This window comes from Salvelinus alpinus, chromosome 8 (genome assembly GCF_045679555.1).
Source record: "Salvelinus alpinus chromosome 8, SLU_Salpinus.1, whole genome shotgun sequence".
In the NCBI taxonomy this organism is placed as follows: Eukaryota; Metazoa; Chordata; class Actinopteri; order Salmoniformes; family Salmonidae; genus Salvelinus; species Salvelinus alpinus.
Genome location: NC_092093.1, coordinates 39,822,988 through 39,835,619, shown reverse-complemented (window position 1 = coordinate 39,835,619; position 12,632 = coordinate 39,822,988). Strand labels below are relative to the sequence as shown.

Sequence of the window (12,632 nt, the reverse complement as noted above, 5' to 3'; positions counted from 1 at the left end):
GGATGGAGGAGAGAGAGGTACAGCGAGATATAAAAGATATGTAGAGACAGGTAGCAGGTATGTGTGTATGTTTGTTTTTGTGTGTGCGTGCATGTGTGGCTGTTTGCAGTGCACCCTACCTTCATGAAGCCCTCGCTCTTGAGCTTGTGCATCTTGTTGGCGGCGCTGTGCAGCCTCTTCCTCTGGGAGTTTAGCACCGAGTCAGCCACCTGCCACCAGGTCCGGCAGTTGAGCACCAGCGCCAGGCCCACCACGCTGGCCATGGCGATCAGCACAGCGTTCACCGTCTGGTTGGCAACGTCCACCTTTATGCATTTGGAAATTGTCTTATTCATTCAACATTGGTGAAGAAATTCAGACTTTTTAATCACATCGGTTTCAGAACCTGCAATACTGCTAAAAGGCCAATAAGCTCGACTAATAAAGGAAACCTTGAAGACGGCGAGGAGGGCCATGCCGGTGATCAGGCAGCCCAGGATGAAGACGAAGATGACGAAGGAGGGAACGCAGCATGTCTTCTTCCACTTCTTCTTCCCTAATAATACATTTTGAGTGACAATCAGAACAGAAATGCGTATTTTTGCTGCCTACGATCAATTTATCATGAAAACATAGATAACAGTAGGTATAAAGTATTCCGTGGGCATACAAATATTTTGAAACAGGAAGTAGGCTACTAACTAAGCTTGTTCAATAAGGACATTCATTCGTATTGTCTGTTGGACGTTTGCAAGCCTTTGTTGTTAGTTCCTACTGAAAACGGTGTATTAACGAATGCAGTGACTGATAGTGACTCAAAGTAGTGGCAACAGTAGAACACATTTGCCCAAGGCGATTCAATAAAGTAAACTGAATTGAGTAGTCTGTCCTCCTCTGGTCCTTACCATGTGATTCCTCCGTCTTGAAGACCCTGAAAAGGCGGCTGGCCATGAAGCCAAACTCCCTCTCACAGGCATCAGACAGGGTGGCTATCATCTCTGCCAGGCTGGTCTCTCCTCCCACACTGGACAGACGGTTGTAGTCCGTGAACAGGAACCTGCAGGGATACAACAGTAGAGGGAGAGGAGTGGACATATTAAATCATTGGTCACACACAAACTACAACGGCTATATATGGAATTCATAAAGTCTCCATGAGCGCTACATAAATAATATGCAAATAATTAACAAATCAAGGCATATAATGAAGTGATGTAAAGAAGTTCATTACATCCAGGACTGATGTGTTAAATACGGCATGTGATTGAAGTTTAGATTTCTGGCTTTGCTAAGAGGGATTTGATAGTGATTTTGGGTGGGTGAGGAGGGGTTTGTGTACCAGATGGGCAGAGAACAGGTGGTCTGTGTGTATGTATGTGTGTGCGTGCGTGCGGTTGCGTGTGTATGTGTGTGTTATACCTGACGGGAAGTGCGCGAGTGGTCTGTTCGGGCAGGTCAGGGGGGTTGACGAACATCAGTTTGAGCAGCAGCTCCAGGTAGCCAATGTGTCGTGCCAGACGGGTACTGATCACCCATGCCCAGTTCCAGTTCTCCCCCTCACGACGACTGCCGAAGTACACCACCACTACAGAGCGAGGGAAACAGTTATCTCCTAACTGGATCATTAACAGCCACCACCGCTACAGGCCAAATGAAGCCAGCCAGAGTTAAAAAACGGTTCCTGTGTCATTAAAGGGGTTTGGAAAAGCCAGTCAGTATAGTGCATAGGCTGTGTGTTAATATACTGTTTATTCAAGCATTAAGTCCAGTAAAAAGTATGAATCCTTTTTCGAATCTCCCTGATATCGCTAACTGCATTGTTACCAGAGGTCACTACATTATTGTTACTGGTATAATACTGCCCTCTAGTGTGGCACTTGAAAATAACTTAATACTACTGGACTACATACAAAATGGAGGACAAAGTGACGGTCTCACCGAAGAAGACATAGACCAGGGCCAGCAGGCTCAGGGAGACGGCAATGGCCAGCTTAGGGTCGACGGTGAAGCCCAGGACCAGAGCTACAGAACCACACAGCAGCAGGGACAGGAACAACACCATCCAGGAAAACTGGAACAACGGTTCCACCTGCTGGCCAGCAAACGTCTTCATCTCATCTGGAGAGGGGAAGAAAAGGAAGGAGTGAATGAGGAGTAGGACCAGGCGAGAATGAGTTCATAAAATAATTTGTTAATATTAACAGCTATCTTATTATTAACATGTATAACATATTGTTAAAGGAGTAGTTCACTATTTTACAACTTAATGTTAGATGGTTCCTCACCCTGAAAGTAATCTATTGGCCAGGAGAAAAGTTAATCCAACAGCCACTACAAACTTCAGCTAACTTTAGCCATCACATGTGAGCATCTATTATTTTTTTTATTGCCAAATCAATCAAACCAAATATGCAGTTGATTTCAGGTGATTTAGACATATATTCTCTAAATGCTCACATGCCCCCATCACTTCCATTGATTGTTAGCTTGTGATGGCTAAGGTTGCATTGGCTGTTTAAAGAACCTTTTAGCATGGATTACCGTTTCTCTTGGCCCATAAATTAGTTTCAGGGTGAGGAACCATCTAACATCAAGTTGAAAAATAGTGAACTACTCCTTTAACATATCATACTTTTTTGGTTTGACCGGTGAGCTCTGTCCTATTTGAGCAGTATCATAAACGCTCAGACTCCTCTATAGAAGTGAGTGGAGCAATGGCAAGCAAACTGCCTTATAGAAAGAGATAGTGAGCTCCAAAAGTATTGGGACAGTGACACATTTTTGGGAAATAATAAAAAAAAAAGTATATGAAAATGATACAAATGACTTTTTTTATGATACAATGACTATGAAGTTAAAGTGCAGACTGTCAGATTTAATTAAAAAAATATATTTATGTGAACCGTTTATAAATTACAGCACTTTTTATACATAGTCCCCCCTATTTTAGGGGACCAAAAGTATTGGGACAAATTCACTTATATGTGAATTGAAGTAGTGAAAAGTTTAGTATTTGGTCCAATATTCCTAGCACGCAAACTTGTTGGATGGTATTGCTGTTTGTTTTGGTTGTGTTTCAGATTATTTTGAGCCCAATAGAAATGAATGGTAAATAAGTATATTGTGTCATTTTGGAGTCACTTTTATTGTAAATAAGAATACAATATGTTTCTAAACACTTCTATATTAACGTGGATGCTACCATGATTACGAAAAGTTACAAAAGCACAAATATGATACCCCCAAGACATGCTAACCTCTCACCATTACAATAACAGGGGAGATTAGCATTTTTTGGAGGTATGATATTTTTGCCTCTGTAACTTTCTCACTCATCAATATTCACAATTCATTCAGGATTATCCATAATCATGGTAGCATCCACATTAATGTAGAAGTATTTAGAAATGTATTCCATTCTTGTTTACAATAAGAGTAACTCAAAAATGACACACTAGAAAAATGAAATGTAAAAGAAAATTGACATATATATTTATATTTTGAGATCTGGCCACAGACCCCACTTTGAGAACCCCTGGTATAAATAATACTCTTAAGGGGCCTCCCGGGTGCCACCAGAGACTCTGGGTTCGAGCCCAGGCTCTGTCGCAGCCGGCCGTGACCGGGAGGCCCATGGGGCGGCGCACAATTGGCCCAGCATCGTCCGGGTTAGGGAGGGTTTGGCCGGCAGGGATATCCTTGTCTCATCGTGCACTAGCGACTCCTGTGGCGGGCCGGGCACAGTGCACGCTGACCAGGTCGCTAGGTGTACGGTGTTTCCTCCGACACATTGGTGAGGCTGGCTTCCGGGTTGGATACGCGCTGTTAATAAGCAGTGCAGCTTGGTTGGGTTGTGTTTCGGAGGACGCATGGCTCTCGACCTTCGCCTCTCCCGAGTCCGTACAGGAGTTGCCGCGATGAGACAAACAGTAACTACTAACAATTGGATACCATGAAATTGGGGAGAAAAAGGGGGTAAAAAAAATAATGAATACTCTTAATTCTGTTTTAGTTCCTTACCTTCCAGTTTCTTGAGCAGGAAGGACTTGCCGCTGCCCCACTGGGCGTACAAGCCCACACAGATGGGTGGCTGCATGGTGGGCTCACTGAGGATGTCTGCCAGGGCACTGCTGTACAGGTCATAACCCAGCATGTCTCCGTCAGACTCAGCAGGGGACAGGTGGCCTTGGAGGGGACACAGACAGATGGAATGAGGTTACTTACAGCTCTACAATATCTACATTATTTACCGTTTATTTGGTTACAAGTCCACAATATTTATATAAGTAATATTGTCAGAGAACAGTGGCTAAAATGTGACTCCCAGTCTTATCGACTCCATCACACAGGTAACGTCCTTTATGGTATTCTACTAGATTTTCACCGTCGAAAGTCACTGACCGAGCTTCCGGAGAGAAAGGATACTCACGGGCTCCAAAGATCTGGGTGAGGATACTCTTCTGGTGGCTGCAGTCGATGTTGTAGGGCGTCTCGCCGGCCTTGTTGGGCCGGTACAGCAGGCGGCCATCTTTCGGGTTACGGAGGAGGAGCTCCGCCAGCCTGCGGCTCCGGCCACGTATGGCGATGTGGAGAGGGGTGTCGCCTCTCTAACGGGAGACAGGTAGGATCAGACTTATATCTACATAACTTGTGTCTTTTTGACATTCTGTGTGCCATGTATATGGTTTGTTATACATTACATATGGACGGCGATAGATTATTGTACAGGTCGTTCGGATGCTAGGTTTAATAAAGGTTAAATGGCTAAATATCTTGTACCTTATCCACAGCTGACACCTTGGCTCCTTTGTCCAGCAGAAGCTCCACTATGTCAATATTCCTCATCTTAATGGCCTTGATCAGAGGGCTCTCTGAATCCTGAGACAAAAAAACACATGATTATGGTTTGGAGAACAGTGACTACAGTAGGTGGCTGTGTATGTGCCTGGGTTGTCACATAGTGAAATATGGTTGTTGCCTCTTACCTTGGTGCAGGTCTCTGTGTCGGGGTTGCACTGAAGGATATCTCTCACCATGGTGGCGTTGCCTTTCTCCACGGCCCAGTACAGGGCTGTCTTGTTATCCTACAAGAGGTCAAAATGTATTGTTGTAAGGCAGTTGAGGTGAATTGTATGTACCTTCTTCTATAATGTAGTACTGTGTGTCTCCATCCCAAATGGCATACCATCTCCTAAATAGTGCACTACTGTTGACCAGATTCCCTATGGGCCCTGGTCAACAGTAGTCCACTATATAGGGCAGCCTTTCTTTAAGTGTGGGTTTGGGTCGCGAAGTGTCAGAGTAAATGAATAATTATTTTATGAATTACTGGAATTGATTTGGCCAAGTGCAACGGTGCTATCTGTTCAGTGCACTCTCTGCTTAGCAGCTGTGTCTCTGCTCAGTTGGCAGCAGCACGAGTGGGAGGGAGAGTGCGTATGCTTCCTGGTTTGCCGGATCCTTTTTCGGCAGATTTCTTGAAGATCACTCTGCGACCCACACGACGCAGCGTTGTCGTTCAGCACTAGACGATGCGCTGTCAGCCACTGACTTGTCATTCCCACTCGCCATCGAATGGACTCAAGCTAGCCACAAGTTCTGACCGAGCTCAATCATCACGAAGCAAATAGTTCTCTCTCTTGGTTTCACACACATTTTGAGACATAACGAAGAGCGCCCACAATGTGTTTTGTGCGGGGAAGTGCTTCGTAATGAGTCTCTCAAAATGAACAAATTAAATGACACACCCTGACCAAACATCCACAGCATGAAGTTAAACCCAGGGAGTTCTTTCAGAACAGGGCAGAATACTTCAGGAAACAGTGCTTCGACGGTGGAAGTCGATTCAAGTCAGTCAGCAAGGCATTGTTGTCATTTTATAACAGGTGATGATAAGCAGAAATAAGGGAGTATTATCTCTGACAGTAGTCGATGTGAATTTCTCTCTCAAACAATCCCCTTGTACACAGCTAATAGCTAGCTAGCTAACGTCAACTTTAGCCAAAGCAAGCTAGCTAGATACTGATAGTGCAACCCTAAGTAACAGTACCTACTGTACATCTTACTGTATAAATTATTGTGGAAAACAAGTCTAGATTGGAACTGTTGCTGTTAAAATACAAGTAACCCTTTTTATTCTGAACTGGAACAAACTGATTGAAGCGAGATGCTTTTTGAGGCAAACACACTCAGTCACACAGTTCTGGGTTGCTCATCTACAGCAGGAAGCGGTCTCCTGTCTGACTGAGAAAGCAGTAGATGTTCTGGTCCAGTTTGGCACCACATACCTATGCGAGTCAGGGTTCTCAACTCTGACGTACTTAAAAAACAAGTACAGAAACAGACTCAATACTGAGCATGACCTCTGGGTTGCACTGTCAAAAACAGAGCCCAGAATAGACCTGCTTGTTGAAAACTTCAACCAGCCACACACCTCTCATTAGGACTGTGTGTGTTTTCTGGTCTACATCTGTGTGATGTGATCAATCAGTTTATTCCAGTTCAAAATAAAAAGTATTGTATTTTAACAGTCACAGTTCCAACCGAGACAGATAAATAAGAGAGTTTTTAAATGGGAAAAATAAACATGATTAGCTATTTATATGGGTATTTTATTGTTATGTGTTTCTATCTACATTGCATTTGTTTTAGGCATAAGAGCAATGTAATGTACCAATATTTACGTATAGTTGCATGTTTTCATAAGCTTGGGTCCCCGAAAAACACAGAATTTCTCATTTGGGTTCCAGGCTGAAAAAGTTGAAGAACCTCTGATATAGGATACAGGGTGCAATTTTGGATGCACGGTATGTGTCTTAGCTGAAGTAGCCAGGTGTCAGACTCATTACCTGTCCTCTGATGTCGATATCAGCGTATTTGTGCAGCAGAGCCCTCACTATCTCCACATGGCCTCCTCTCACTGCCCCGATAAGCACCGTGTCTCCACTCTGTACAACACACACACACACACACACACACACACACACACACACACACACACACACACACACACACACACACACACACACAAACAGATCACCATACAGCATACACACTACATCCACATCTCAATACAGCACCTATAATACAAAATGTGTGTCTGCGTGTGCTCCTTTGCCCACCCTGTCTGGTATGTTGACGTAGGTGCCAGCGTCCAGCAGGTCCTGTACTATTTCAGTGTAGCCCTCCTTGGCAGCGATCATCAGGGCTGTGTTTCCGTCCTTTTCCGTCATGTTCACGTTAGGGTTCCTCTTCAGAAGCTCCTTCACCACCTCAGTGAAACCTCCCTTCACTGCCACAATCAGAGCTGTCATCGAGTTCTACGTGGAGTGGGATGGAGAGAGGGAGGGAGGGAATGAGGGAACAGTGGAAAGAGAGAGCAGGGGGGGGGGACAGAACAAAGGGAGAAAAGAGAGACAGAGGAGGACAGGAAAGGGATAGCATGAGGAGAGGAGTAGAGAGAGCCGTGTGATTACGATGATAGTAAATCAATCCAAAGTAACTACGCTTGATGTACAAAGCCTTTCTCTAGGACTTTAAAACAGATGATAAAACAGTGAGAGGTGTAGACCGGAGGGATGTTGAGAGACGGACCCTCAGTCTGCTGCTCTCTCCCTCCGCTGAGTCTGACCATCAGATGCAGGTACCATCAGCCCAGTAAAATAAAGAGCTAATTATTTAAATGTATGCTCACTCAGCTGTGCCTCACAAGTAATACAACAATGTATTTATTACCAGTGTGATCACAAAGCCTACATCAAATTTTGAAATATAATTATAAAAAATGTCCTGAACAACAATGCATTGGCAGGTAAATTCAAGCAAAGCCAATATGCAGCGATAATGTATTGGGCCTATAGCTTACTGCACAAACCTCATTGCTACAGTACTGTTTTTAATTGGTTAATGTTGCATAGGCTTACGTTTTTTAAGTCATGTTAATAAAAAATCAGAGCGGTAGATCGGCATGCATTTTGACTCAGAAAGTGATCTTGACTCAGAAAAGGTTGGTGAACACTGGTGTAGATTGCAAACATACCGCCCCCTCCTGGTCGACATCGGCTCCGTTCTCCAGCAGGTGCATCACACAGTCAAAATGGCCCTTCCTGGCTGCCCAGATCAGAGGGGTAGTGCCGTACTGAGAGAGAAAGACACACACACACACACACACACACACACACACACACACACACACACACACACACACACACACACACACACACACACACACACACACACACACACACACACACACACACACAGTTATCAATACTGGCACAGGTCACTATTTCTGGCCAAACTGGGCCACCACTAACCCAAAGGTTGGCATTGCCCAGCTATGCTGCCCAATCTGTTGTCTCACCTTGTCAGAGCAGTTGACCTTGGCTCCATTTTCCAGCAGGACCTGGACGATCTTAGCATGACCTCTGCCTGCTGCCCAGATGATGGGGTACACACTGTATTGCTGATGGCAGAGAGAGAGCGAGAAAGAGACTTAGGGTGAGTCCCAAATGGCACCCTACTCCCTACACAGTGCACTACTTTTGGATGTATTACCCTATGTATAATACATGGGGAATAGTGTATCCCTCTTCACCCATAAATATGTGTATAATACATGGGGAATAGCCATGAATTAAAGGCCGCCCACAGGAGGGAATGCAGTCCAGAGGTGTGGTTGTTTCCAGGAGCATGGGGGTAATGGAGTCTGATACGTTGGAAGTTATGGGTAACAAGATGGACGCATGCCTCCTGGGCCCCACCACCTCTGGTGCCTTTGGTTTCTGCTGTGTTATTTGGTATGTTTAATATTCATTATTGAGGAAAAATGTAGTTACTACGACTGTGATTGTCTCACCTAGCTATCTTAAGATGAATCCATTTGACATTTTAGTCATTTTTTGCAGACGCTCTTATCCAGAGCGACTTATACAGTAGTGAGTGCATACATTTTCGTACAGGTCCCCCGTGTGAATCAAACCCACAACCCTGGCGTTGCAAGTGCCATGCTCTACCAACTGAGCCAAACGGGACCACTAACAGTAGGTGGCTCTGGAGAAGATCATCTGCTAAATGACTAAAATGTAAAATGTCTGAGACGGGTCATGATGACTGCTCACCTGTCCAGTAGTGTTGGGGTTGGCTCCGTTGTCAAGGAGAACCTTGGTTACCTCCACGCGACCCTTGTAGGCAGTCCACATCAGGGCCGTCCAGCCTCCCTGCAGAACACCAAACACACAACCTCAAGTGCTGTACAAAAACATTCTCCTGCACACATTACAGTACCTTTAGGGCTTTAACACAAAAACATTACAAACCTAGCCTGTACATTGGAAAGCATGTACATTAAATAGATCTGTGTTTGTGTAGAAAAAAGAAGGGAAGTGCTGCTAAGGTACACAACAGAGGCCGACCGATTAATCAGCATGGCCGATTAATTAGGGCCGATTTCAAGTTTTCATAACAATTGGTTATCAGCATTTTTGGACGCCGATTACACTGCAATCCACGAGGAGACTGCGTGGCAGGCTGACCACCTGTTACGCGAGTGCAGCAAGGAGCTAGCATTAAACTTATCTTATAAAAAACAATCAATCTTAACATAATCACTAGTTAACTACACATGGTTGACGATATTACTAGTTTAACTAGCTTGTCCTGCATTGCATATAATCAATTAGATTCATCGAATCACAGCCTACTTTACCAAACAGGTGATGATTTAACAAAAGCGCATTCGCAAATAAAACACAATCGTTACACCAATGTACCTAACCATAAGAACGTGAAATGTCAGAATAATAGTAGAGAATGATTTATTTCAGCTTTTATTTCTTTCATCACATTCCCAGTAGGTCAGAAGTTTACATACACTCCATTAGTATTTGGTAGCATTGCCTTTAAATTGTTTAACTTGAGTCGAACTTTTTGGGTAGCCTTCCACAAGCTTCCCAAAATAAGTTGGGTGAATTTTGGCCCATTCCTCCAGACAGAGCTGGTGTAACTGAGTCAGGTATGTAGGCCTCCTTGCTCGCACACACATTTTCAGTTCTGCCCACAAATGTTCTATAGGATTGAGGTCAGGGCTTTGTTTGTGATGGCCACTCCAATACCTTGACTTGGTTGTCCTTAAGCCATTTTGCCACAACTTTGGAAGTATGCTTGGGGTCATTGTCCATTTGGAAGACCCATTTGCGACCAAGCTTTAACTTCCTGACTGATGACATGAGATGTTGCTTCAATATATCCACATAATTTCCCCCCTCATGATGCCATCTATTTTATGAAGTGCACCAGTCCCTCCTGCAGCAAAGCACCCCCACAACATGATGCTGCCACCCCCGTGCTTCACGGTTGGGATGGTGTTCTTCAGCTTGCAAGCCTCCCCATTTTTCCTCCAATCATATTGATGGTCATCATGGCCAAACAATTCTATTTTTGTTTCATCAGACCAGAGGACATTTCTCCAAAAAGTACAAACTTTGTCCCCATGTGCAGTTGCAAACTGTAGTCTGGCTTTTTTATGGCGGTTTTGGAGCAGTGGCTTCTTCCTTGCTGAGCGGCCTTTCAGGTTATGTCGATATAGGACAGGTGCACTTCATATAAAGATACTTTTGTACCTTTTTCCTCCAGCATCTTCACAAGGTCCTTTGCTGTTGTTCTGGGATTTATTTGCACTTTTCGCACCAAAGTATGTTCATCTCTAGGAGACAGAACGCGTCTCCTTCCTGAGCAGTATGACGGCTGCGTGGTCCCATGGTGTTTATACTTGCGTACTATTGTTTGTACAGATGAACGTGGTACCTTCAGGCGTTTGGAAATTGCTCCCAAGGATGAACCAGACTTGTGGAGGTCTACAATTCTTGGCTGGCCTTGGCTGATTTCTTTTGATTTTCCCATGATGTCAAGCAACGGGTACACCTCCAATTGATTCAAATTATGTCATTTAGCCTATCAGGAGCTTCTAAAGCCATGAGATCATTTTCTGGAATTTTCCAAGCTGTTTAAAGGCACAGTCAATTTAGTGTATGTAAACTTCTGACCCACTGGAATTGTGATACAGTGAATTAACAATTGTTGGAAAAATGACTTGTGTTATTGTCACGAATCCCGCTGAAGATGGTGCCTCTTCCCATTCGGGCGGCGCTCGGCGGTCGTCGTCTCCGGCCTACTAGCTGCCACCGATCCCCTTTTCTGTTTCATTTAGTTTTACCTGTTTTGTGTTTAGGTTCATTGTGGGCTATTTAAACCCAGTTGGCCCGCCGACTTTTGTGCGGGCTTGTTTTTCTGTTTGTGGTGTCGTTATTTCTTGTGGTGTCTGTTCCGAGTAGATTTTGTCCTGTTTGTTTTGTACTGTTACTTGACGCGCCCTTGTATGTGTGGCGTAGCCGTCTCGCTGTATCTTTTGGAATATTAAATCCACTCGCTTCTCACTACCCTGCTCTCTGCGCCTGACTCCTTCATCACCACTTTTGGAACTGTGACAGTTATGCACAAAGTAGATGTCCTAACCGACTTGCCAAAACTATAGTTTGTTAACAAGAAATGTATGGAGGGGTTGAAAAACGAGTTTTAATGACTCCAACCTAAGTGCATGTAAACTTCCGACTTCAACTGTCAGGATGGTGTATAGGAGGCGAAGTCAAGTGCAGGGGAGCAGATTATAATGAACAGGCACTTTTATTATAGTTCCAAAAAATGAGAGCACTACATAAATCAAACGCGCTCAAAAAACGGAACATAAAAATAGAGCGCGTAAACTAACACCACCTAACATGAAAACAATTACACACAAAACATGATGGGAAACAGAAGGTTAAATACAAGTAGCTTAATGGGGAAATGAAAACCAGGTGTGTATGGAAACAAGACAAGACAAATGGATATACGAAAAATGGAGCGGCGATGGCTAGAAAGCCGGTGATGCGATCGCCGAACGCCGTCCGAACAAGGAGGGGCTAACTTCGGCAGAAGTCGTGACATCAACTGTAGTTAAAAAAATTAATGTTAGCAGGCAATATTAACTAGGGAAATTGTGTCACTTCTCTTGCGTTCAGTGCAAGCAGAGTCAGGGTATATGCAACAGTTTGGGCCGCCTGGCTCGTTGCGAACTGTGTGAAGACCATTTCTTCCTAACAAAGACCGTAATAATTTGCCAGAATTTTACATAATTATGACATAACATTGAATGTTGTGCAATGTAACAGCAATATTTAGACTTAGGGTTACCACCCGTTCGATAAAATACGGAACGGTTCTGTATTTCACTGAAAGAATAAATGTTTTGTTTTTGAAATTATGGTTTCCGGATTTGACCATATTAATGACCTAAGGCTCGTATTTCTGTATGTTTATTATATTATAATTAAGTTTATGATTTGATATTTGATAGAGCAGTCTGACTGAGCGGTGGTAGGCAGCAGCATGCTCGTAAGCATTCATTCAAACAGCACTTTCCCGCGTTTGCCAGCAGCTCTTCGCAATGCTTGAAGCACAGCGCTGTTTATGACTTCAAGCCTATCAACTCCCGAGATTAGGCTGGCAATACTATAGTGCCTATAAGAACATCCAATAGTCAAAGGTATATGAAATACAAATGGTATAGAGAGAAATAGTCCTATAATAACTGCAACCTAAAACTTCTTAACTGGGAA

General features: G+C 43.9%; 1 protein-coding gene across 6 annotated transcripts in view; it reads right to left on the bottom strand.

Moving 5' to 3' along the window:
* kidins220b (kinase D-interacting substrate 220b) overlaps positions 1-12,632 on the bottom strand; it is a 48,257-nt gene that overhangs the window by 23,796 nt on the left and 11,829 nt on the right. For all 6 annotated transcript variants that reach the window (XM_071413867.1, XM_071413866.1, XM_071413869.1 and 3 more), the window contains exons 5-18: positions 9,099-9,197; positions 8,342-8,443; positions 8,018-8,116; positions 7,101-7,298; positions 6,828-6,926; positions 4,965-5,063; positions 4,759-4,857; positions 4,409-4,586; positions 4,000-4,164; positions 1,918-2,097; positions 1,399-1,564; positions 885-1,036; positions 432-535; positions 120-305 (exon numbers count right to left, since the gene is read on the bottom strand). In XM_071413867.1, coding sequence (XP_071269968.1) covers positions 120-305; positions 432-535; positions 885-1,036; positions 1,399-1,564; positions 1,918-2,097; positions 4,000-4,164; positions 4,409-4,586; positions 4,759-4,857; positions 4,965-5,063; positions 6,828-6,926; positions 7,101-7,298; positions 8,018-8,116; positions 8,342-8,443; positions 9,099-9,197 — 1,926 coding nt within the window. The remainder of the gene's footprint in view (positions 1-119; positions 306-431; positions 536-884; positions 1,037-1,398; positions 1,565-1,917; positions 2,098-3,999; positions 4,165-4,408; positions 4,587-4,758; positions 4,858-4,964; positions 5,064-6,827; positions 6,927-7,100; positions 7,299-8,017; positions 8,117-8,341; positions 8,444-9,098; positions 9,198-12,632) is intronic.